General features: G+C 44.0%; 1 protein-coding gene across 9 annotated transcripts in view; it reads right to left on the bottom strand.

The window, feature by feature from the left end:
* The window catches only part of szt2 (SZT2 subunit of KICSTOR complex), a 108,832-nt gene that overhangs the window by 24,991 nt on the left and 58,142 nt on the right, over nt 1-25,699 (bottom strand). For 8 of the 9 annotated variants that reach the window (XM_042222111.1, XM_042222131.1, XM_042222117.1 and 5 more), the window contains 16 exons: nt 25,317-25,508; nt 23,376-23,575; nt 23,044-23,210; nt 21,719-21,816; nt 21,490-21,622; nt 20,137-20,267; nt 17,674-17,721; nt 16,272-16,393; nt 15,643-15,828; nt 10,298-10,553; nt 10,145-10,224; nt 9,103-9,228; nt 6,437-6,639; nt 5,405-5,501; nt 3,418-3,498; nt 2,077-2,151 (listed from right to left, as the gene is read on the bottom strand). In XM_042222111.1, coding sequence (XP_042078045.1) covers nt 2,077-2,151; nt 3,418-3,498; nt 5,405-5,501; nt 6,437-6,639; nt 9,103-9,228; nt 10,145-10,224; nt 10,298-10,553; nt 15,643-15,828; nt 16,272-16,393; nt 17,674-17,721; nt 20,137-20,267; nt 21,490-21,622; nt 21,719-21,816; nt 23,044-23,210; nt 23,376-23,575; nt 25,317-25,508 — 2,195 coding nt within the window. The remainder of the gene's footprint in view (nt 1-2,076; nt 2,152-3,417; nt 3,499-5,404; nt 5,502-6,436; nt 6,640-9,102; nt 9,229-10,144; nt 10,225-10,297; nt 10,554-15,642; nt 15,829-16,271; nt 16,394-17,673; nt 17,722-20,136; nt 20,268-21,489; nt 21,623-21,718; nt 21,817-23,043; nt 23,211-23,375; nt 23,576-25,316; nt 25,509-25,699) is intronic. The other variant, XM_042222124.1, reaches the window with a different exon arrangement.

Below are 25,699 nucleotides of genomic sequence, written 5' to 3'. Positions count from 1 at the left end.
GGCTCCATGATGCTGTCCCTGCAGCTGAGACTGCCTGTGGTTGTCCTGTGACAGCACAGACAGCAGGATAAACGCAGGACAGCGGCACCATTTTTACTTAACACTACAACACTAATTTGTCCACTCAACTCAATTTAAAGTTGAGAGACTGCTGCTTACACAGGAAATAGTGGGACTTCCACAGAGAGTCTAAAACAACCAGACTGATTGGTCAGAAGTGCTCGACAGGATCACTTCCTGAACTGGCTGATGTCCTTGCTACTGCACTGTGTTTTGAATAAATGCCACTTTCACTGACCTGTTGCTCTTTTTACTGACATTCTACTTTGGTTCTTGTGTCCACACATCCTCTGGAGGAAGCTTGTGTCGTGCTTTTTCGCAGACTCGCATTATTTTGCTCGTGGCCGTAGGCAAAGGTGTGATGCTGACTGCCATACAAATCTACAGTTCTGCCTTCATACTCTGTCTTTACCACAGGGTACGGTTCTACTCTACTCTACTATGTGAAGGCCTTGAAATACTACATCTCCTTCACAGGTGCAGCAACTTTCTGAGTGGGCTCTACCTGCTTCCAGCTGATGGCTGAATGATGCAGCGGTCCTCCACCCAGCCTGCAGACAGACATTATTGCCTACATGCTGCAGCTGTTTACTGTCACCAAGAGAAACGTGGCCCCTGCAGTCTCCCGTGTGAGCTTCTCCTGCTGTAGGTTTTTTAAATCTTGGGTGTTTTTGTTGTACTGCTGCACTGACACTCATTTTTTGTTCCAGCACATTTCCCATGAAACCAGCATTGAATCTACACACGTCATCATCCACAGCAGGCTACATACTGTTGGGTCATTGGAAGCCAGCATGCCTGCATTTGTGACTTACCGCCATGATATGCTCTGCATACACAGATACCTACTACTGCCACAAATCCTGTACCATAAAAACGCATTAAGAACCATGGCCTCAGACTTGAAAGTGCTAAATTTCCAATCCTAGGATCCTCCCACTTAGAGGTCAATGAAACCAAGATAAGCAGGTCATCTGCTAAAAGCTAGCATAGATAGATGCTCTTCAACCTGCAACTTCTGTCCATGAAAGCTATGAAGAGAAGTGATGACAGAGAGCAGCTTTGGCTCCAACAACGAGTGTTTGAATAGCTGTAGCCTGTTTGGTCACTGCAGTGTAGTTTCTCATAGATGGTTACGGCCGACACTTTTAAGTTGCGCCACCTTATGCTGACAAATTTACCCTAGTTGGACCTGACATGACTAGTAGATGTGAAATAACAGTGGAGGTTATTCTGTCTCAGCCAGAGGATTATTTTCAAATCTGTATCTGCTTCTTATTTATTAATAAGTGTGTTTCTGCTCACGGTGGATAAACAGACAAAGGGTGGAAATTACATCGGACGAGAAGTAAAGAAATGGGCGAACACGCTGTAAACCAGACTGAACAGCTGCTGTTGACCACGTGGCTCTTAAACTGCATCAGAGCAATAATAATATTCAACTGCAGCACGAACAGAAGAGGCAAAATAACACTAAACTACAGTAAAGCTAGCATAAAAGCTACGTGTGGTTCACCTCTTCCCATCATGCTGTCAGGGACTGGCTGCTTCAAATGATTATTTTATCTTATTTTTTATTTTGCTTTACTGCTAACAGCTGGGAAAATGTAGTCAGAGTGATAAAGTCTACATGTCGACTCACTAATGGTGTGAAGGGCTTCTAAAAATGTGGTTTTTAAACAACTCAGACTACAAGGAATTTATTCAGCATTTATATTGAAAGAGTTTAGGTGTTTTAAAAACAGCTTTAATTTCAAGTTCCTACAAAAACTGATTTAAACAAAGATTTAAGGATTTAAATTTGACTGAGCCCATGATCACAAAGAGCCCAGCAGCCCAACACCAGTCAGAACCCCAAACCTACATGATGCACACAGATGGGCACTCCTGCCCTCCCACTGTCATCATTTGTGTTCTGGTTTGTGTTTCCTTTTCGCTCTTTTATGTTCTTGTTGAGGACACGGAGCTCAGTGTTGTGTGTCCACACAGCAGTGCAGATCAGTGTCAAGCATTTACCTGCGAGTTGACGGTCTGGCCCATGGGAATACGGGAACACTCCAGTGCATACTGCTTCACACAAAAGTAACAGCCCTGGTGGAGTGACACAAAGACCACAAGGTTACTCAACACCAGAGTAAAATAATCCATAAGACTGCACACAGGGAGTCAATGTGCTGTTTTTCAGGAGAGCTGAAGGCTTGTATGTGGAAAAATCTGTCCTCACCATCACAACCAACAATATGTCGAAAGGTCAAAATGTTTCACGTGTAGCTAAGGATGAGCAAACGGCAAAAACAAACACATAGTGCCAGGATATCAGACCACACACACAGCACGGGGCCAAACGCACAGCGCTGCGACGACAACATCACAGCAGTAATTACACACTCCTCCCACTCTCATTAATAGGTTTTGGCAAACACTGTGGCTTATTTCACTCGTCTCACACCAGTTGTGTTATGTCTCGTTGTACGTTAAGTGTGGGACACAGTAAACAAAAAGGTTGCCATAACAACCTGGGAGGAAGACCTTAGCTGAACACGACTGAAGGCCTAAAGAAAGATGCTAGTGTGGGAAACACCAGTTACTCAGTGTGACCCACGATGCAGGCTGATACTGATTCACTCTGAGTGTTTGCAATGGCAGCGCTGCTGACACTGAGCACTGACCACAGGTACAAATGCTTTACTGGGGATGCTCGAGAGCACTCTGGCAGCACAGCGTTTCACTGTCTGACACACTCCTATGATACAGAAGTACCTGACACCAACTGCCTGCTGTAGACGCACTGCAAACAAAAAGTTCCTCCAAGCATTATTTCCCTTTCACTACTGTAAGAGTTTGGGGCTTTAAGCAGGTCATTACTGTTGAGTGCTACCAGTAGGATGTGGCTGTTGGTCAGTGTGTCGCACTCTCCTTCGCAGGAATTTGACAGCAAGGTGAAAAGTGACACCAAGCTCAGCGTTTTTATCTGAAGTTGAACACTTTTCGACTTGCTCAGCACCTCTTCTCTTCTCACTGCTGCCTTTTTTAGCATCTTTCAACACTGCAGCAGAACCAACACGACTAGAAACAAAGTGTTAGAAATGCTGGCGTTCAGACCGGATCTCTCCAGGATGAACAGAATGTGAACTTTGGAAACGATCCCCATCAGCGTCACATGGACCTCGTCTGAACAGCCAGTTGGCCGCTGATCGCTGTGACCCATCATCCCTTTAACTATTTAACATTTAACCATCACATTAGATTTTTAATCATTATCCAAACTAAACTGTTCGCCTGTCTCAAAGAACTGAAAGAATCATACTACTATGATTTTAGCACATACAGTGTATTAGTGAGGACAGCGCTTCTCACCTGAAAAGCCAGTTCCATCAACACGATTCCTCCTGGCAGCGCCCTCTGCAGGTGATACGCGGTGGTCCCAGACGCCGCAGTCTGAAGGTCACAACAGTCACAGTTTGTAACTGTAACATTTTAAATGCGCACCACCTTTATGTGTAGCATAGTACTACTCCAGCACCCTCATCAACACTAATGTTATAATGGTAGATATTCTTTATTGTAACACAATATTGTTTCTAAAGCAACAAACTGTTGTTCCCGCTGTGTGGACTGACTGCTGTGCAGGTTTGGAAAGCAAAGGGAAGGACTGATATCAACGCGAGGGCTGTCATCTCAGCCTAATGGGATTTAGGTCTTATTTATGCACATATGTGGTGTGGACCTCCATCTGTGCACAGAGGCTTTCATGGTCTCCGAAACACCAGGGCGCATCCAAACAAAGCATTCAGTGGAGGGGGGGCAGCACCAAACGTAGCTATGCTACCGAGCTCCTCGCTGTTTCACGGAAGGCTCATCAAACCTTTGTAGAGACGTCCGTCAGGTTCATGCTGCCCCAGTGGAGCCAACGTGCTTGCTGCAAGAAGCATGCGATGTCACAGGAAGCACACCTTCACTCCGCATTATGTTTTTGTTTGACAAAAAACCACCGGTGTTGGATTCGATCATTATCCAGTCAGACGTCCCTGCCGTGGATTAGCTCAGACATAAACAAAGCAAATAAACTTTCATGGCCTGATGTTGTGACATCACTCAGAAGGAGACACTTAAAGGTCTTAATTTCTAATCTAAAAGCAAAGTTTTGTTTTAGCATCTCTGTAAATCTGCAGACATGGAGGGGGGCGACGAGTCAATAAATATGCAAACAAGTCCAAAGCTCTGTGCTGGACAGCATCACGGCACAGATTTGAAACTACTGACTGATGCAGTGAGTGAAGGTCAGGTTGATCTTTGTGTGGCTGCAAAGCCAACAAACCATGCAGGTAACTTTCTAACTGCAGCACGTGAAAGGTCCAGTGCATAAGAGCAATTCAGACCTCAGCTTTGTAAATAAGAGACAGATGATCAGGCTTGTGGCTGATATTGTAAAATCTGCCACTGTGAATCTTTTTCATTTCTCTCTTTACGTAGCTGGCTGTAGTTTTCATGTTCAAATAGCAACGACATAGAAGGTGACGTCATTAAAAGCTGGGACAGAAGGGATCCGGATTTTCCGCCTGCTGTTGCAGGATCACAAGTGATGAAACGGAATTTTGTGATTTCTCACTGTGGCCTGTTTCAGGATGCAGGTGTGCATGTTAGTCTCACCCAGCAGGTAAACAGGTTTATATTTGCCCAATAAGACGTTACTGTGTCTGATTATGTGCAGCTGCTGGTGCCTAAACAGTGTGAATATTTACAATAAATACACACAATGAAAGGACAATATTTAAACCTGCGTCACATTTTGTTTCCTACTTTAAATCAGGCTGATGTTCCCGTTAAATCGAGGAGAGCGTCCATATTTGCCAGGTGCTGAAGTTGTGCCACAGAGGAACTTTTTACACGCCACAACTCATTAAAGTTAGCAGCAATGAAAAGGTTACCACTGCCTGAGTACAAACAAAACAGCTTCTTGACCCCCTGAAGCAGCGCTGCAGTCTTTTTCCATTGTTGCATCATTACACACATGTTTACACCGTCTTTGGGAACTCGCATCTGTTTTTTAAAAATACAGAAAGATCTAAAACTGTAAACTTCTCAGCGTGCATGAGTACATGAGTCTTCCTCGAGTTTGCCTCACCACAGCTCAAACCATGACTGTGGCAGCTCTTCAGTCAAATCTGATAAAAAGACTTTAAATCAGACGTAGAGGAAATACCCGTCTCTGGAGATGCTGGAGACTTTAGTTTTACTGACACATTAGAAATTCACTGGACCCGTTTTCCCACAGCACAGTCTGACTTTATCCCCAAGTTTTGTGTTTGGAGAATAAAAGAGCATTTTCAAGGTGAACACTAACCTTAGGGCTGTCCTCGCTCTTCTGCTTCACATAAGAAAAAGACATCCTGCCTTCTGATGACATAGAGTTCAACATGGCAGCACGAGCGCGGGCGATGCTGCAGGACAGGGGGTGGGGGTGGAGTGGGGGACAGGGGTCAGTAAAGATCTGCTTAAACTATAAAAAACCCAACAAAGGCTCATAGAGAGCCAGCAGCAAATATCCAAGCAGGAAGACGATTCAGTGCGAGTCACACACAGACTGAGAAAGTGACAGCAGACAGGACGCTCAGGCTTCCTGCCTCAGTGGATGGAGGTCAAAGGTCAGAGGAGAATCAAAACACATGCGATTAGATGACTAATAGACAAGTATGACACACGACAGTGCGAGAGAAGGCTGGAGGACGGGAGGAAGGTTAATGATTCCTGATTGTCTTACATCTTACACACTAAAGGGAGCGAAAAAACACCCGTTTACTAATTAAACAGTTTATGAAACTTGTTTATTCTTATCTAATAAACATAAATATGGACTTACACATGAAAGCCTTTATTTTAACTGCTGCCATCAGACATGCCCCAGTTTAAATGCATCAAATCACTCACAAGACACTTAAACATGTGCCCAACCCTGGACATTACATTTCTTTCATTACCATTTATTACTCGCACAGCTGCTCTTTTGTTCCATATTTCTTCATATTCTCTTATATATTTTCTATATTGTGTATTTTGTTGTACAGTTATTTTATTTTTAACTTTAATTTTTATATTTTACTTTATTCTTTCCTAGTTAAATTTTATTTCCTCTCCTATTCATAGTCTTTTATTTTAGGTCACGAGCAGTTGTCTAAGCACTTCACTGTGTATGTGACAAATACAATTTGAATTTAAATGGGGGCATTAAAGAGAAATCTCTGAGAACAAGCAGCCCAGATTCAACGTAAAGTTCTGATTAACACGTCTGAGCTCATGGAGGGGGACGCACAGGTGCTGAAAGGGTTGAGGGTACATTAGAAGGAAACAACAGCTGAAAAGCACACATCCAACACACCTGCGAGCTGGAGACTGAGGCCGGACCTGCACCAAAATGAAGCCCATGCTCTGCAGGTATTGGACATACTGCTGAAGGAAGGTGCTGGAAATTTCAAGCAGCCAGGACTCTTCCTTCAGTCGGCCGGGCAGCATGTCAGCTGAGTCTGTGCTGTAGCTGCGGTCCCGACCTGATGCCGTGGAATCACTGGAGCGATGCCTTTTCTGACACACACAATTTCAGAAGAATTTATAGTACAGTGCACATGGCCTGAATACATATCAAAGAAATGAACCATGTTTGAATACAAAATTCTAAAAGATGACTGAAAATCACAATTTTCATTTTGAGCCTGATGAAACGAAGAAGCCATACGTCTGAGCCGTGGAAGAATAATCCAGATCAATCCACCACTAACAGAAAGAGCATTTGAACTTTGATGAAGGCCTGTTTAACTTGAAAAGAGCGACATGTGCAGAGTTAGAGCACACAGGCAGAAAGACAGGGGGCTGCTGTCAGCTCTGACAGGAAGCAGGAGCACCGGGGCTCAGATGTGGAAATACACGTCACAAACTGATCCACATCCCAGAATCTGTCTGAAGCCTGTCGACCACAAAGTGCTCCATACATACCACATGTTCCTGTACTGAAAATGACCAAAGTGACTCCGATTGTGAGATTTTTCAGATGAAAGAAGCTGGAATCCTACAAAACTTCCTCCTGAGGTTTGAAAGGAACTTCCAGGGAATAAATTTACAACACTAACATAAAACATGCTGGAGTGCTGTGTAAATCAATACTCCTTTCACAACAGAACACAGAAAACATATCAAATGTTGAGACATTTTACTCTTTCATGAAAAGCCATTTCTCGTTTTGCAGCTGAGCTCATGTTGAGGAAGCCGGGTGTCCACAGCCCCCTCCTCATCTGTCAGCATGACAACAACACGAGGCTGGTGGGGTAAACCAGCCGGAGGAGCATTTTGCAGCTAACTGGGTTCCTTTAATACAGGTGAGTAAGATGTAGAGAGGCACAGAAGATGATCTTCAACGAAGCAAAGCTCATTTAAAATGAACTGAGGCAAAATGGAAAACTGAAAAATTTGAAATTCTTGTTCCTCTGGACTAACGAGGAGAGGGACCATCTGCTAGTTATCAGTTCAGAAGGTGCTGGAACTGGTGGCTTGCACTTCTGCAAAGGTACCGTCAATGCTGGAAAGCATATGCAGGTTTTAGAGCAACACACGCGCCCAAGCAAACACTTAGTATGCTGAACTGAAGTGTCTGCAGACCTTTCGTCAACTGAACACATTTGGTGGGTAATGAAACAGGATGTACAGCTCAGCAGCCTGAACGCCACATCGAACACTGCACAGATGATACTGTCGTTTTTAAAGACTTAAGCAAATCTAGTCACACACTTTGGGGCCAGACTGAGATACTTTAGGAAACATCAGGCTCTGAAATAAATTCCTCTAAAACCTTCATTGTGTTGTTAAATAACACTAAAAAGGCTTTAAATACTTACAATTAACTAACTTCATCAGTCACTATCTATTCCCTCTTTGACCATAATAGAAAAACGAGTCTTCTGGGAAGGGGTTGATATGTAAACTATATCACTTATTAGCAGACGAGTCCTCCGAGTCTTCTGTAAAAACACTGCAGAGGACTAACACGACGATATTCCCAGGAAGAGTGGAGGAAGGCATCCAAGGCTCATTCAAAAACACATTCAACGCATGTTTTAGGCTACTGCAAAAATAATTGGTTGACATGAACCTACGGAGCACCAGAGCAAAGAATAGCTTCATTTATGCTTTAATGTGGAAATAATTAGCAGTGTGTTCGAATAAATGCATTCTGGGAAGCAGTAAGAGTTTGCATTCAGGATCTCGCCTCAGTGAAAATATCTTCAGGCCCTTAAAGGTTTATATCCAACAAATGACTAACAGGACTAATATGAAAGCATGTTTTCTCCTCAGCTAAAGGGTTACCCGCTCACTCGTTTGGAGTATTTGAGGCCTTTTCATAGGTTATATAGAAAGAACAAACTGGATCTCAGTGTTGGAGATACTTGATGATATGAATAGCCTTTTGTGATATGATGCTCTCAGATGTCTTATCTGTGCACAATAAATGGATTAAACGGAGAGTTGCCCATCCTCACTCAGCCCTTTTTCTCGTCTTTACAGATGTATAATGCTGTGCGTAGGGAAAGTTAAAAAAGGGACCAAAATAAACGACAGCATTCGTTTCCAAAAGTCCAGCAACTGGTGTCCTCAGCTCCAAGTCTATTTATGGACTGTTGTTAAAAGAAGGGGCGATGCTACACTGTTTACACGTCGCCCTGCTCCAGTTGTTTAAACATTTTTCCTGCCGTTGAATTGAAAATGACTCTTCTGGACCAAAATGATCCATTTTCTCAGTCTAAATATTTGATGTGTTTTCTGTGTCGTCGTTAAAGCAAATCCTTTTGCAAAAGAACATCTCAAATCAAGCATGAATGTAAAACAGAGGATTCCTAACCTGGAGTCACTGCGTTTACCATGAAGTAAGAGAGGAACATTAAACACAGGATCAGAAATTGAAGACTGTATTTATATTCAGTCTTTATATGAATAAAATGTCTAAAGTGAAAAATGAATCTGCCAGTAACTTTGCCTTTAGCTGCATGGAAAACAAACCTTTTCTAGAGGCTGAATAATCTGTTCCTCTTGGATCTGCTTGCGGAAGACGGGGTCAAAGAGCAGAGGGGTGGCACAGTAGTGGACCAGTCGGGACGACTGCTTCAGAGTCTCCAAATCTGTCCCCTGCAGAGACAGCCAAGGTAACTCTTACTGAAATGGTAAAAGTATGAAACTGCAGGTGGGATGACATAAAAGACCACAGCAACATCAAAGATGACACCAGGCTGAACGTTTAGCAGCAGATCAGCATTCAAACTACAGCCAACAGGTAATTTAGCTTGTTTATTGCACTGGACACGGCTCCTGGCCCCGACAGACTCAGCTCAGGCTGCAGACCTCCTGCTGGATGTGCTTCAGTAAGAGCACCATGTGGGTGACTGCTGAAATATCAAATTTGTAAATTTAATGCCACCGTGTAACCTCTCGAGATGTCACGGTGTCAGATAGAAACCTTTTTAATTAGCTCGGATATTCCCCACTTTGAAACAAGGCGATGCAAAATGATTTCCCCGAGGAGTGAGCTGTAACTGAAGCCCCTCAAAGACATGAAGCAGTGAGACGCTGTTCCCCCGGGTTAGTCGAGTGCAATTAGCTCCATCTGAGATTATGCTGCTTGCACAGTGGAAGAATTTACTGGTCAAATCCAATTTGCTGTTTATGTTTTAAATATCCATCATCATTATGAACTTAAAGGTGCATTTTGTAATTCCCCTTTATGAACGTTAACTAAAACTATCACCACCAGGGGGCAGGCTTTTCAGAAAGTATAACGACACGTGTGCTGCTTTTCTTTTAACTTTCTTTTGTTTTGCATTCCTCACACTCCACAGGCTCCGTTATAAGAACAGCTGTCTTTAAGGCTACATTTACTTACGCTGACCCTGCTGAGCCGCTGCTTTCAGGAAGCGTGGGAATTCTTTCAATTGAGCAACTGGTTCAGGAGTTATGGGAATTACAGATGTTTAAAAAAAACATTGCAGGTGCCTGTGTGACCCCAGCGACCGGCTCTAAAGGGTTAAACACTGTTGAAAATACTTACTGAAATGGGCATGTTGGACTGTGCTGACCTCTGCTGCCAGGTCACGAACAGGTTCTCTATCTTCATCTGCTTCTCTAATTCTGTAAGAATAAAAACAAAGCCATTAATTTTTCAAACTGACATCATGTTTAATGTACAAGTCAAACTATTCACCTCTCCGCTCAGCAGCTTTGATCTCCAACAGCTGGCTGCCATGTCGAGCCACCACATCTCCGTCCATCAAAGGCCGAATGGTGCAGACGTCCCTCAGAGCTTCATCAAAGGGAAGCAACTCGGAGGGAAAGTGGAGAGGAGCAAGACTTCGACCAGAGTTTCCCAGTCTGCCCTGCTCTTTACTGGGCAGAGGAGGGACTGCGCTACGCAGCAATGCATCAGGCTCCATGGAAGGACCGAGGAATGGGTTGGGATCCTGATCAAGATAGAGAATAACTCGACAATTAATGACGCCATCACCTCACTTAGCAGCTAAATACCTCCTGAGTAACCTCAGGAAACCACTCTTATTACATAGTTGTCGAGTGAATCGCAGTTTCCTGTCTGGCCAAGCAGGCTTTCACCGGGCTACTGTTAGCAAATGCTAGCTTATATCTGAGCCAAGCACAGCACAGCAGCTTTTAAAGTCACCACTAAAACACTATCTGAAGCCACAGGTTGGCGTTTCTGTATGAGAAGCGTGTGTTGGAGGGTTTGATGTTTGTGGTGGTGACTGCTGGGTGTCATCGCTCAGACAGTGCTGCTCACAGCAGAAGAGAAGTCTGGGCCCAAGTCCTTCACAAGAAGTCGTTTCACAAGCAGCAAGAGGGAACTCAATAATCTGGAAAGGTCTTGTTTTTGTATGGTCCATTAAAACTCATCTTAAAAGAGTTTAATACGTGAAATCTTAGTCTGTGTTCATCAGGTGATTAATTCTGCCTTAACCTGAGGATGCTCAAGCCTTGGACACCACAGACAGGAAGCACATTTGCATTCTTCTATCACATGACGCAGCGACGTGCTGCAGTCACCGCGCTGCATATTAGTTTTGTCTGTTCTTCTCTTTTTGCTGTTGACAGGAGCTTTTGGGTGAGTTTGCTCAGCGGAGCAGCTCAGGGCCCAGATGCCCCTCGTGTGGCAGTGCTGGCTGCACCATGCCCACAGGCTGGGGGGTCAAACCGTGCACTGGTGCTCCCTCTGCTTCTCATCAGGACCTTGACAGATGAAGTTCTGTTCAGGCAAATTTTCTGCTGCTCTGACTCTGCCTTCTGTCCGCACTCATTAGTAATGCCGTGATGAAGAGCGAGGCCATCGGAGGGAAAGGAAAAGTTTGCTTCTTTCTATTCTTTGCGCTTGTTTTGTTATTGGCCACAGGGAGAAGACTGAAAGGGCATTTGGTGTCATTCTCGGCTGCAAAACGGGGTCTAATAAGTCCCTTCGTCCGGCTGTTTTGCTCACACTGTGCATGACATTTTGCTGGATTTTACTGAACTTTCATTCAAACTAAATCAGCATTACATGATTTATTTAAACAACACCATGGTCAGCTTGACATGGTGGGGAAGGGTGGCACTCTTTGCTCTCTGTATACTTCTCCATACTGGAAAAGTACTGTATGCTGATTATCCAACCAGTGATCTCCGATCTGAGCCAGAAGAGCCGAACAGTCACCAAAGAGCTCGTCCCTTAGTGTGTTCTACAGACGCATCTACTCCAGGAGTTTTCCTCCAATCGAACGATCCCAAAATACTCGCTCCCCACTGTAGCTGGGCCTTTGGCTAGTCTGCGTGGACAGCGCTTTGGCTCAGATTAGGACTCTCCCTCACATCTACCACCACCAGCAGGGGGCCTGTTCACAGAGGTTTTTGTTTTACAGTTTACAGAGGTCCCCTAAACGAAACAATTCAAAAGTTCTTGTTCTGAAAAGAAGACATGAAAAACATGGCTGTGCAACATGAGGTGGCAGCTTTTTAAATAATCGCTCCTTCAATAATATGAGAGGGTTTCTGAATCCATTCGTCACAAGGTTAGACCAGCGGTCCCCAACCCCCGGGCCGTGGACCGGTACTGGTCGTTTGGTACCGGGCCGCGAGAGTTGAGGCTCGGGTTTTATTTTATGTTGCTGTATTTATCCGCCACACCTTAAAGGCCGGGCTGTGAAAATACCGTCTGACATTAAACCGGTTGGGGACCGCCGGATTAGACCATATTTAAATAAAAGTTTTTGACTGTGCCTCGTTTTTCATGTCTCTTCAAATCCTTTTTCATGTTTATACAGTAGTCTTGCACATCTGTGAGGTTCACATCTGTAAACAAACTAAACTTGATAAACTGCAGTGTCCTCACATCACAGGTTACAAATCAATGTTCCATCTACGCCAATGCTGCACGATGCAAGCTAGTTTTAATCGATTTTTGAAAGCTCTGTGGCTTGATGGCGTTATCATTTGCATGATGTCCCTTGTATTTTAGCAGCAGTCGCTGATGCCGTCACGCTGCTTTCTCTGCCTACATTTTTCCAGATGTTCCAACACAGAAGCCTTTTTAGTCGCCCAATTCTCAAGCCATCTGTAGTACACTATCACGTATGACACCCCCTTCATCCCACCAGGAAAAACGATTGTAAAATCAATCAGTAGCTGTAGAAGTGGAGCCTTCTCGCACTGCTGTCCTCAGAGCAGCGAAGCTGATGTGACAGCTGATGTGTGAGAGTGGGAGGGAAGATGGGATGTAAAAGATGCTTTGCAAACAGTTATTAAACAGGCGGCACAGCAGACTACAGAAACCTACAACCCAAAGCCCTCTGTGTGAGAGAGGGTCATAAATAATCGAGGAGGATGAATGGAAACTGACAGAGGCTCAATTGCACTGAGGTGGTTAAGTCCTCCATTTTGGAAAACAAGGCCGCTGATGTGACAGGGTTATATTTCCAGGATATGATCCGGACAACATAAGAAGACAGCAGATAGAGAAGGGTAATAATCAAGGAGAATAAAAATGCTTAGTCGTGTGGCTGAAAAATCTTGTTTTGGTTTCTGCTGCCAACACCATCAACTGCATATTGATCCAAAACTCCATATTTAATAAAGGGTGTCCAGCAGTTTTTGCTGAGACACGCAAAACAGAAAACAAAGCTGAATCGAGCCACAGCGAGCTTTGATGAAGCTGCAAGTGGCATAAATATGGAAGAGGCTTCAGCGACAGTCTTTGCCTGCCAACATTTATACAGGATGTCAATCGACTGAACTGAAAACAGTTTGCACACTGCAGCATCTCCCAAATATTGAATATTTTACACGAGATAAGTGTAGTAGGGGCGACTAGTAGCAGAACAAAGTTAAAAAACACCTCTTGTATCTAAAAAGCCAAACTTTACAGTGATCGTACAGAAAATGCTGCAGGAGGACAAACGGAGCAAAGCAGAAATGCTTCTGATGCAAAAGCAAGAAATGCTCACACTCAGATAAATCCCAAACCTCTCGGGCTATAACGTACATGCTAAGAGGTGGTTATAGTCCCACGACTACAACTGTCATAGCCTAACATTAGCATTTTGTGTGCATGTTGCAAAAATGATAAACGATGCTTATTTACTGTAATAAGCCGCGGCGATTTCAGCTTTTTGTAAGAGGAACCACAGAGATGCAGCCCTGCAGCTCTCTATACAACTATTGTATCATAGTACAAGATGAAAACACATTACTGTGACACATCGTCACTGAAACTCACAAATAGCACGAGGACCACTAACAGGCTGGATCAAGTAATGACATCACCATCCATGTGGGAGTCACACAAATTCCTCCTCGGGACACAACAGCTGCATGAAGTGTGCTCCGGGAGCTGCTGCCTCCTGTGACAGCGCGAGTGCAGATGCTACCCTCCCAGGCTGATTCCACCTGAGCTAGCATCCTGTTCTCCTCACCAGCTCCCCACCAGATGCAGCAGAGCAGCAGAAACAGAAGGTGGAGCCGTGCTTTTTAGAGGCAAGTCTGAGGTGTTTCAGCTCACTGAAAACAAGAGGTCTAAGGGGGAGCCTGAAAATGCTGCCGAGGTTTTTCTGATGTCATTTTTTATATTGCTGTTATAAAAAGAAAGAAGGCTGTGATTATTCTCCCTGAACAATCATTGTGGCAGGACCACGTCTGACATGTTAAGCAGCGTTAATCGTCCTGCTTTTATATGAAAAACACCCCTGTGCAGATCATATTCCACAGTTGCACAATAACTGAGCGGCACAGCCTGTCATTGCAGAACTCAGTTAACACAGCGTGTCATTACAGGAAGCACGCGGTGACTGCCACAGTGCTGATGCCACATAACAACCTCTGCAGTGAGTTTGACACTGGTCATTTGCTGTCACCACATGTGAACACATGATGGCCGATCGTAGTCAGCTGCCTCCTTTCTTCCTCTAATGCAGGACAAGCACAGCACTGACTGTGAGAGAGCTGCTGGTGACTCAGCAGCTGCTGAAATACCATGAATAAAAAATCAAATACTCGAATACTACTTTCAGTCCATACTGCAGCTTCTCTCATAAAGTCAGTATTACTGGAGTTGGAACCGATTCCTCTGTCAGAGCACTGTACCTTCAACATACATATATAAATATATACGTATGCACACATACATAGAGATCAACGCATTTTTGATACAAATCTGTTGATATGCTTTTTGGCCATTAAGCACTGACTTCATTTGTGTGTGTATGTATATACACACACAAATGAAGTTAGAATAAAGTATGCGATATTGAACCCAAAAGAAAACTGCAGGGCTAAAAAAAGAAGTCAGTGCTTAACGCCAAAAAGCATATCAACAGATTTGTATCAAAAATGCGTTGATCTCTATTTTTAAGAATCGAAAGCTTTGACTGAGAGGTGAGGGCAGACTAAGCTGCTAGACACCTGCTGGGGTAACTGGACCGTAAACTACATTTTGCTGGATTTTGTAGGAAGTGTGCAACTGTACAGTTTAACAGTTTGATGCTGCGCTCCAGTCATGCAGTGCAATCTACCCAGCAAAGCATTTTGGGGTGGCACAGACAACAACAGGACTGTTTGGGCACCTGTAAATATCAGAGGAGACTGAAGTATCCTCAGAGACGGACTTTGGTAACGTGTATGTAAACAAAGCAGTCACCAAAAAGTATTTTACATTGTTTATACACAGAACAAAACAATGCAGTAAGCTTTCATTTGTGGGTCTGACTGCCAAATCTGATTACCTGATTACTTATAAGACGACAACTTGCTCATAACCTAAAACCTAAGACACAGTGAGGCTGTCCTGCTTTTAGAACGGGCATTCAGCAACCAGTTACGGCCATCTTTGAGGTACAGTTTATGTACTGAATGGTGCTTCAGTGCTTAAACCCTCTGTGTGCTCTCTCTGACTCAGCTCTCACTGTGTACAGACATCACAAAACGTCCCTCACAAATAACTGACAATGAAGTGATCCCATGATGCTTTTCTTCCTGTACTGCTGTTGGCCTGCTTACAATACACCAGAGTGTTTTCACCTGCTTGGAGTCTATTTCATGGATGGGAGCATCGGAAAAGCAGTAGTGATGGAAGAGCCCCATCTTCTGATTGAACAGGCAGTGGACGACGTGAGCCCTCGCATTCTGCCACTTCACCAGACGCACCAGCTCGCGATTCAGAGAGGCGCCCAGATCCACGGACCAGTTGTAGCTGTACAGCGTCACCTGAAGAACCAACGGTGAAGTATTACAATCATGTTTTAAAGAGCACACTTGTACTTAGAAACATAATCCCACAGCTTAATTATGAAGCACAATGAGGATATGTGTGCTACCTTATTGAAAAGATATCAGAAAAATGACAGCATTTGGCTTCAAAAACACGCTAATGAAGGTATAAAACCCAGAGGATTAAAATAGATCTTTGGGCTAGTAACCTGGCTACCACGTGGGCTTATATGTCACACATTTTCATTATTGTGGGCAGCTTATACACATGCGCTGTCAGAGCACCATCTTTATTAGCTCAAGCACCCACTGACAAAAATACATCTAAGGACAAGTTCATGTATTTGAAAGCCATTACAAATAGGACCCTTTGGGATCTTGTTCTCTGCCCGGCCTGAGGGATATACAGAGTGTACAGAGGCCTCCATATCCCAAATCACCTCTTTGTCCAGGATGCTGATAAAGAGGAACCTCTGGCGAGGAGCCATTCCCACCCCAGCCTGGCTCGGACCGACCGAATCGCTCTGCTCCAGAGCATCGAAGCGCTGGAAGCCTTTATGAGCTGGACAGAAAAGACAAAGTCAGTGCAACAGCAAAGCAGGCTGTGCTATGTCCTTCAACAAAGAGTCCCAGCTGACTCTGATCACAATCTTTACTGAACTGTCAGATGAACATAACTGAGTTTTAAACACAAACGTACTGGGCAGCTGCTGCGCAGGTTTTTCACTTCCTGGGAGGTTTTGGGGTTTCTGAGGTTTGACTGACGAGAGCGAAAGCTTTACTGTGATGCTGCTTCTGAAATCACAGCGTTCGATGGACCACAAAAACAGTGTTGGCTTGATTATCAGGAGTGAAGAAACGTGGTTATTTTTTAAACCCGATGTAAACCTGTTTGCGAGCGGCGGTCGTGATATCTCCGCAGAAAGGAAGCAGAGAATGATGAAGTAATATCATTACCACAGAAAGGTCAAACAGCATTTCAGCTTCAAGATGATTTAAGGTGCGCTTAAACAAAACGCATTGGTGCTGCAGCTTTATAAAAGCTCACGAGTGCAGCCACACAGCTTGTACGCTATTCTCTCAATGTGTGCGTTTAATTCTCCTCGTCAGTGTGAGACAACGTCACGGGGCTGGTTTTACTTCACTTTGGTTTGTGGCAGGTTTAGTTATTTATTTGTTACCTCAAAGTATAAATTAGTAATATTCAGCCCCAAACTATGAAGCTATGGAGAAACTATTCAAAAAGAGAACTGCTAACATCATAAAGGCATGTAGTGTAATAAGAACCGGACATGGGTTCCAGTGCAGGGGACTAACTGCAGAAATACGTCTGATTGTAAAGAAGTCAAAAATAAAAATACATTTTCTAAATTATGATCGAGCTGTTAGCCAATGAGCATCGAGTATCCCGCGGCTTTCACAGTCGTAGCTCGAGGATGAACAAGAGGACGTCACATGAATAGATCCATGTTTTCTATACAGTCCACATTAAAAACTTTGCTATCACAGCATAACAATTAGTCCGATTAACTGATGTGTTTTAAAGTGGCGAGGCGACATAGTTAGCATTCGTGGTTATCGTTTTATGATGGCTCCGTTTTGTTACAGGGTGATCGATACAATTAAAAACACGACTGAAGTGCATTATTTATAACGTAAAACAAATTTCATAAATCTTCATGTCAACATGTGACGTACTCTGTTCTCTGTGAAAGCTCGCTTACATATATTCCAGCTGTTGATAATATAGAAAAACAAACAAACCAATATATTGACAAAACGCAGCCATAAAGAAAATCCCATTACCATGAAAGTTGCTGGTAAGCTGAGGAGCAAACTTACGTGTGAACCTATTTAGCACTGGGCTGTTTTCCTCATCTGAACTGTCTTCTGTGGGTAAACAGAGGAGGTACAAACAGCAAGGCGGCGTGGACAGTGAAACACAGCTCGACACAAACCGATGTAAGCAAAACAAAAATAAGGCAGATGTTAGAGAGCAGCGAGCACGGACAGAGAAACACAGAATCAAAGAGCGGCGGCGGCGGCGGCGAGGACAGAGCACGCTCAAAGCTTCAACAGGAAACACGTGGAGCGTCTCCTCCACACTACTCATGGTGTTAAAACAAGTGTTAGCAACATGCTGCAGACAGGTCTATGCCAGCCTAATATACCGAACAGCTTTCCCTCAAGAATATCCTCACTAGACTAGCAGTGTGAGATTAGCTGCTGCGACACAAAAGCAACAGAAATGAGGCCGAACTTTATTTTGCAGCAGTCGAATAAATGAGAAAAAACTAGAAACAGAAGCTCTGCATGAGACAAAAGCAGACTTCACTCACTGGACACCTGAAAGGACTCATATGTTGTAAACTACACTACAGTTAGACATTAATATCTCAAGTTAAACTGTATTTATGTTTTATAGCCATCGTGTTTGTTGACTATATGTAAATTATAGTTTTATTCTTTTGATTGTTTTGGCTTTTTAGTTTTTGGTAATTATTTACTATAGTTTATAATGTAGCATTTTATTCAACTATATGATGTTTGATCAACTTTTCAGAGGTTTCTTTTTTGTTTGTGTCATTTTGTTGTGTTTCCATCCTCTGCTGCTTATAGTGGAAATGTTTGACATAATGTTCGGTGCAACCAAACACAGCTTTCATTTACCGAGTCAACCACAAACTCCTCACCCAGCAGGCATCCAGGTCAGATGCCTAAACAACCTCGATATCAAACAGCTGCTGGTCTTTACCCCATGGCCAAGTTACTCACCCCACTCTGAGGGTGAGACAGACACACACCCTTCATTTCCACTACTTGTGTTTTCTATGGTAGCCTCACCCATGAGTAGGACCGTAGACAGACCAGGAAGCTGAGAGCATTGATTCCACACTCGGCTCTTTCTCACCAGGATGACTATACGTTAGTCTCCCACTCCACTCATGAACAAGACGTTAAGATAGAACTTTATTAATTAATCCCTCGGGTGGGTTCCTCTGGGAAATTCGACAGTTAACATGAACTTAAATTCCTCCACACTCGGAGCGCACGTTCCTTCCTGTTCCACCGTAGAACCACAACACTGGACTTGGGGCTAATCCTCATTGATGTGCTGAACTCTGAGCGCGCTTGTATTTAACGTCCTTTTATTCCACCTTCTGTTTGGTTTCAGTTTGCTTCGTCTCATCGTCGGCTTCTCAGTCGTCTGTGGAGCTCTTTGAACTGCACTTACTTGCATGAGACGAACTACAGACTGAAATGTGATTGATTACAATAATGAGGAAACACAAAAGAACATCACAGGATAATGTGTTTATTGGACTTCTGTTTGACGTGGTTTTACTTTATTATGGGGTCATTTGTTGCTCATTAGAAGCAACAAATGACTCGAGCACATAACAGGCTCACAGAACCAGCAACAACACTTTACATGGACTTCTTTTATGTGATGTTTTTTCTCTCTCATTGTCTTTATAAGCCTGTTTATTGTTTTCAATTATTTTTGATCATTTCTCATTAAATGCTTTTATTCTGTTGTTGACATTTATTCTGTGTTTTGCATTGTGCAGTCTTGTTGCAGCTCGTTCTCACCGTTACCTTCATCTTGTTTTGTTTAGCCTTGATTCTGCTCATCTGTCAACTGACTGTTTGGTAATTGAGCAGGAGGGAGACGAAGTAATTAACATTTATTCTAAAAACTCTGGTACTTTGTAGATGATAAAATATAAATCTAACAATGTGTCATTTGAACATATCGCCATCCAACAATAAAATGTGGTGGTCGCTGTCACTGGGTTTAAAGCTGGGGGCCAGCTGGGGTCAGCGGGAGTTTGCATGTTCTCCGTGTGCCTGTGTGGCTCTCCGTGAACAAAGACACGTATGTTAGGTTAACTGGTGTTTCTAAATTGGTTGTAGGTGTGAATGAATGTGTGAACGTCTCTCTATGCAAGTATGGTGGCCTGTCCAGAGTGCGCCCCACCTCGCACCTAAAGGTCAGCTGGGATCGGCTTTGGAAAACGGATGGATGACACCGATGTACTCGTACTTGAACGGCTGTTCAATTCCAAACATGGACTCTTACAGAAAGACTCATCACTTACTACATCTGTATCAGGGCTGCACAAATCTATGAACGGCATTCATTTCTAATCAAATATTCTGATTTCCTGATGAATTGGAGAAAAAGGAAACAACCATAACAGGTTGTTTAAAACACAGTGGAGCTGAGGTAGTGATGCATAGCCTGTGCAGAGGGTAAGGTAGTAAGGGGCTAATGTGAACGGCTGGTATTGCAGCGGTTACCTTGCTCTGTGCTGTAGTGCCACTGATGGAAGTTGCGGCCGATGAGAATGAAGCTCCTCACAGCGTCCGGTGGTTGGCTGAGGTTCTGGCCAAGAGGGAGCGGCACAAAATGGTCTCCAGATGTGGGGCAGCTGCAAAAAGTATAATACAGTTGCAATATTATAGAGCTGAACGACTTTAATGGCAGTGTGCAGTCAGAGGGCACCCACCAGGTATGGTATATATCCTGTTAACAGTTTCCAAAAATATGCCTTTCTACTCTCTGAGCTCTCAAAGTGCTTCATACAACAGGTCTTAATGTTTCAGTCCCATTCATAGAAGCACTGCTTTCTATGGCTAAGTGCATTGGATACATTCCAGTGGATGAAGCTGAGAGAAACCTGGGGTCAGTATCTTGTGCACAGACATTTGGCATGTAGACTGGAGCAGCCAGGCATCGAATCACCACCCTTCTGATTAGTAGATGACCTGCTCGGCCCCCTGAGCTCAGTCTAAGTGTTTCTGAGTGTGACCCGAAGCTGCAGCTGTTTGCTCAAAATCCTCAGTTTAACATTTTTTTCTATTTTTGAAACATCACCAACGCGACCTGCTCGTCAAACCTTTAGTTTGTGAGGGGCAGCCGATCACAATAAATGCTGCTGTAAAGGGAGAGAAATAAAAGGCCTCATGGCTGACAGAGGATGAACTGGGGGTGGTAGCCCAAAACCAGCGCCTAACTTCACATCTATAAGGTAAAACTGTGTGTCTATAGTCGTCTTCATTGATTATATGTCTGAGAAGTCTAAAGGAGCACTGATTTTCGAGTGCGATCACAACAGTGACTCGGTATCTGTGTGGCAACAATCAGGAACAAAGAAGGTGTCTGGCTCCAGAGAGCGCACACTTCTTATTCACAGTGTTTTCTAACGAGCAGGCTGCTAAGAAGTCTGCGAGAACAATTTGTTCGCTTTCAGCGGTCTGCACTGAAAGAGATGACAGCAAGTTGGACTTATAACCAATAAAAGTCATTCAAATTTCAGCTGAAGAGTCAAAATGATTCAAAGCATGAGAAGGCTGAAAGTAGCTGGAATGCTATTTGATGAAGTGCAGACAGCAGTTGGAAGATCAGCTGCAGAGATGAAAGTGAATGAAAGCTGTTGAAATGTCATTTGCACTGGAAGCAACAATCGACATTTGAGCTGAAGCTGCAGAGTCTCAGCTGAGGTGTTTTTGAATGTCAGAGCACAACAACAGCTTTCATGCACCTCGGCAACAAAAAATATCACAACTCAGTGTTAGGTTTTTATTGCTCTCAACATCAGGAAGGTAAGAGTGATGATTGATTACCAAGAAAAACACGATGTAAAAACTCACCTCGTCTTTCGAAATGTCTTCACTGTTGTGTCGGCGGCCAGCGAACTGACCAAACTGACAATCTCTGCCAAGATGGAAGGCAGCAGGAAGTGTGAGGCCGTTTTAGTGGTACACTGCTGAATGGAGGGGCAACCTGAGAGTAACACCGGGTGTGAGAGCTCGCAGAATATAAACCCCAACTTCTCAAATAAGTTTTCAGATTCTGGACGAATGTAGAGATAAAACTTACCAAGTTTGGCCATGAAAGTTATCCACGGCTGGCAGATATCTTGGTAAATGGGGTCCAGAGTGCCTGCATCTCCCTCCTCAAACTGAGACAGCTGCCTCCTGCACAGCCACAAACCCCCCACACTTCATTAAACCACATTTCTATGGGACTCACAGCAGAGAGAAAACCTGTTTTGGTGGTTTAAAGGCTTGTTGCCTGCCATCAGTGATGCAGTGGTGGTCAGGCAAGATTTCTGCTTTCTCAGCTCCATATTTAAGACAGAAATGACAATACTACAATACATGGTAAAATATTTAATCTTTAAATATGAAATGGACAGTACTGGCACTGTGACTCCACCCACTCCAAGCATCATGCTGTCTTAGCCTTTTCTGAAACCAGGCATCGTGATCACGCTGGAAGACATCTGATGTGAAACCAAGGACACCGCACGCTAACCAGCTAACAGCCTGTCAGTCACAGCAACTTGCTAACCAGTCTTGCTAGCATTAGCTGGTGTCTTTCATCTGTAAATACAGTCACTGGTGAGTCCAAAAGGCAACCACAGCAGCAGCCAATGATCTAACAGGCATCAAAACGCCAATGAAGCTAAATGGTGACGATGCAGCAGCTGTGTGCATCTATGTACAGTCTGAGACTGAAGAGCCACCAGCAAGACTGTGCAGCAGCTTACACCTATCAGCGTTCTCCATACATAGTGCAGACCCACCTGCTAGGACCTGGCGTCCACATATGTGGACTTCACATTTTGGGTTGTCTAGACCACAATTATTCACCACTGTTCTATCGAGATATAGAACGAATGTCCTCATATGTGGACCTCATTTTTCTCAGACACTACATCAGGTAAAAAGATCATTCTTTGCTTTTACATCCAATCAGCCTAAACAGCAAAGAAATTAAAAACGCCATGAAGGAGTTCGTGTCTTAGGAGGTTAAATTTGGCACCAAAGACCGTGACCATCTTCTAAACCATACCAGAATGATTTCAGCTCTTCTTGCTTTCCTCTCGATATAAAGTTTTAATGCGCTTCAGACAAGCGGCTCTCAAAGCATTAATGTCCAAGTGTTAACCCAAGGGGCCAATATATGATTGAGGGCCACACAGGAAAAATGCTGCATGTATGATGTGTCATGTAGCTTTCATTAATAATAATTGGACTTTTCCTGCGATATCACACTCTTACATGAAGTAGAAGGAGGAACTGCACAGCCCACGCTGTGTCCGTATTCTCTCCAAGGACTGCATAAGGGTTCAACTTTGTATGATTTCTAGCTGCCTGATGCAGTCAGTGTTCAGTATAAGTGGCTTCAGTGAGTCCCACCTCTGGGTCTGCTCTAGCTCCACAGCCACCGGCTTGTCCTGGCTCCACTGCTGCTTTACATTCTCCGTCTTGTGTCTGCGGCGCGCTGCTCGGCCCTCCTCGCCTTTCTCCTGCACAATGTCGTCTGTCGTCTTGGGGCTCCCGAGCTCGGCCGAGTCTGGCTTACTCTGATGGAGGGAAAGAAACATGCTTACTTTCATACGTCTCTGTGACGACACGTCTGATCTGTCGAAACTAGACGAACAGTCAATAAGAACTGGGAACTGTGCAAAAAAGGAACGATTGTTTTTTAAATGATCACAAAATGCTGACGTAGAAAGCCAGTAACTGACCAGTATGTCCCAGAAGCTGCGGCGAGTGCTTTTGCCAGTAGGCGTGGTGGACTCGGGTGTGCTACTTCCTGTCGTGGGGGCGCCTCCTACAGCTTGGATTAAGCTGATCGGAGATGGACTGGTTTTAAAAACCCTTGAGCCACTGCGCTGCCTGGGGCTGTCCTTCACTTCTCTCGCCTCAGCCAAAGGAATCAGCAGCCCTGAAGAACATTTCACAATCAAACTTCAATTAAAGTCTTAAACGTTTCCCAAGGGTGGCTGCAGTGAGATCCTCCATGCTGCTCTGCTTTCTGCCACCGGGTGTCACGAACGCCCGCATCCAAATATCCCACACGCTTCTAGATTATTCGTTTAGTCTGTGAGGCAAATAAGCCTGATAAAGGAGTGCTTTCATGACCAGTTACATGAGGGTCAAACATAACATGGGAAGGAGCTTTACTACATTCAAACAGGAAAAGGAAATCAGTCTGTCGTACCAACGTGTTAAAACTTTACCTTTCCACAAAGGCCCTGCAGCTTCAGTATGTGCTGCTGCGTCTCCTCCATGTCATCCTCTGATGTTGGGTTAACCAAAAACAGATTCCATGCTTGTGGGGTATCTGACAAATTCCAAAGTGTGGGGTAATCTGGAGTCCTTTGTGACCCATCGGTCTAAGTCTGCTTGTGCTGATATTATCAGCTCAGAGGACAACTTGCCAATTTTCACCATCACCATCATTAAACCTCTGATCTGTGTCATGATATCAGTGTGGAAGGCCACAAACAGATGAAGCAGCATGAATATTGGATTAATCCGGCCAAACGGGCCATTATGCAGCAGCAGGTAAACCATCTCACTGAATATGTACAAAGGCCAGCAGTACACTCCATGTTGGTAACAGAAACAGAAAATCTGTCAGCAAACAGAATTCTTCGCCTCGCTCTGAGGACGGCATTGATAATGTAGGCTCAGCTAAATTTGTGGCTTTGTAGTTAAAAGGTTAGCAGGACGTCCCTTTGATACCAGAGAGCAGTCCTGGAGGGACAGCTGCATCCATTTTTGAGACCTACTCAAACACCATTTGGGTTGTGTAATTATCCGCTGAGTTGTACCAGCTCAAGATTCAAGCATTAAACTAAAAAACTGAAAAACAAATGATGGGGGAAAAAAAACAACCCATGGCATAGTCGCCTACTACTCGGAAAGAGACTCTCGTTTAGGAACAGGACTGTTTGTGGGTCAAGAAAGCACAAATATAGAGCACACCTACACCTGCTGTAGCACCGCTGCTTCTCTGTCACCATCTTACAATGCTGTGATTGCAGCCAGCCCCCAACTCTCTGTGAACGCCACTCATGGCCACTGATCAATGATCATGACAGTTCAATGATAATGAAACTGACCTCACGACCCACTGTTAGTCAGTGGTGCTACTTTCAGTCATTATGTGAATGTACTGACTGTAAGTTTGTGGAAACCTGAAGGATGAGAAGGCGACGTCCAGATGAACAGAATCAACCTTCTGGTTCATCTGCTTGTAGTTTTGTCTTGCAGTGAACGTTTGTTATTTGATTTGCTAAAGACAAAAACATTGTAACAACATGAAACTGCTGCTGACTACAGCTTTCATGTAACACCGTGCACCGCACAGCAACAATGTGTCAAAATCATTTTAGAAAAATAAACCTCTTTGGCTATTTTGGCTACATTTGCATATTTGAGGTAAACAGCGACCGTTTCAGACCCATTATCAAACTTTTAGGACGTAGACAGAGCCAATTATCTCTGCTGCTCCTCGAACATAAGCCATGACATCAGTGTTTTTGTTGACACAGTGTCAGAAGTGTGGTGAATGATATTACACTGTAAAGCATTGTTTTTATTGGACTGCTTGGTACAATCTGATTGCAAATAGGTGCAGACACAACAGACCCAGCATACAGATGCAGTAATGAGCTCACCTTTTGCCTCTTCTTTCTGAGCTTTCGTTGCTGGGCAGAGGACCCCGACACAAAGAGGGTTTGGCAATACTCTCAGCTCCATGACAACATCACACAGTGCGTGGCGCAGTGCCCCCTGCAGTTTGTCACTCAGCTGTAAGGGGCTAATGTTGCCTTGCTCCCAGATGTCAAAGCGGACATACAGCTGTGGTTCTGTTAGAAGCAAAACAGACAAATAGGTGAAAAAAGGGAAAAAAGCAATAAAAAGGAACATTTTGTTGACTCACACCACAACACACACATCCCACAGAGCCTGAAAGATATCTGACATCAATCTGTGATATTTTGCTGAGCATAACATCTCATGGATGGATGGACGGACGGATGGACGGACGGATGGATGG

The sequence above is a fragment of the Haplochromis burtoni genome, unplaced genomic scaffold, assembly GCF_018398535.1.
Source record: "Haplochromis burtoni strain Fernald_Lab_line unplaced genomic scaffold, NCSU_Asbu1 Contig_5, whole genome shotgun sequence".
Lineage (NCBI taxonomy): Eukaryota > Metazoa > Chordata > Actinopteri > Cichliformes > Cichlidae > Haplochromis > Haplochromis burtoni.
This window is presented reverse-complemented; position numbering and strand designations above follow the sequence as displayed.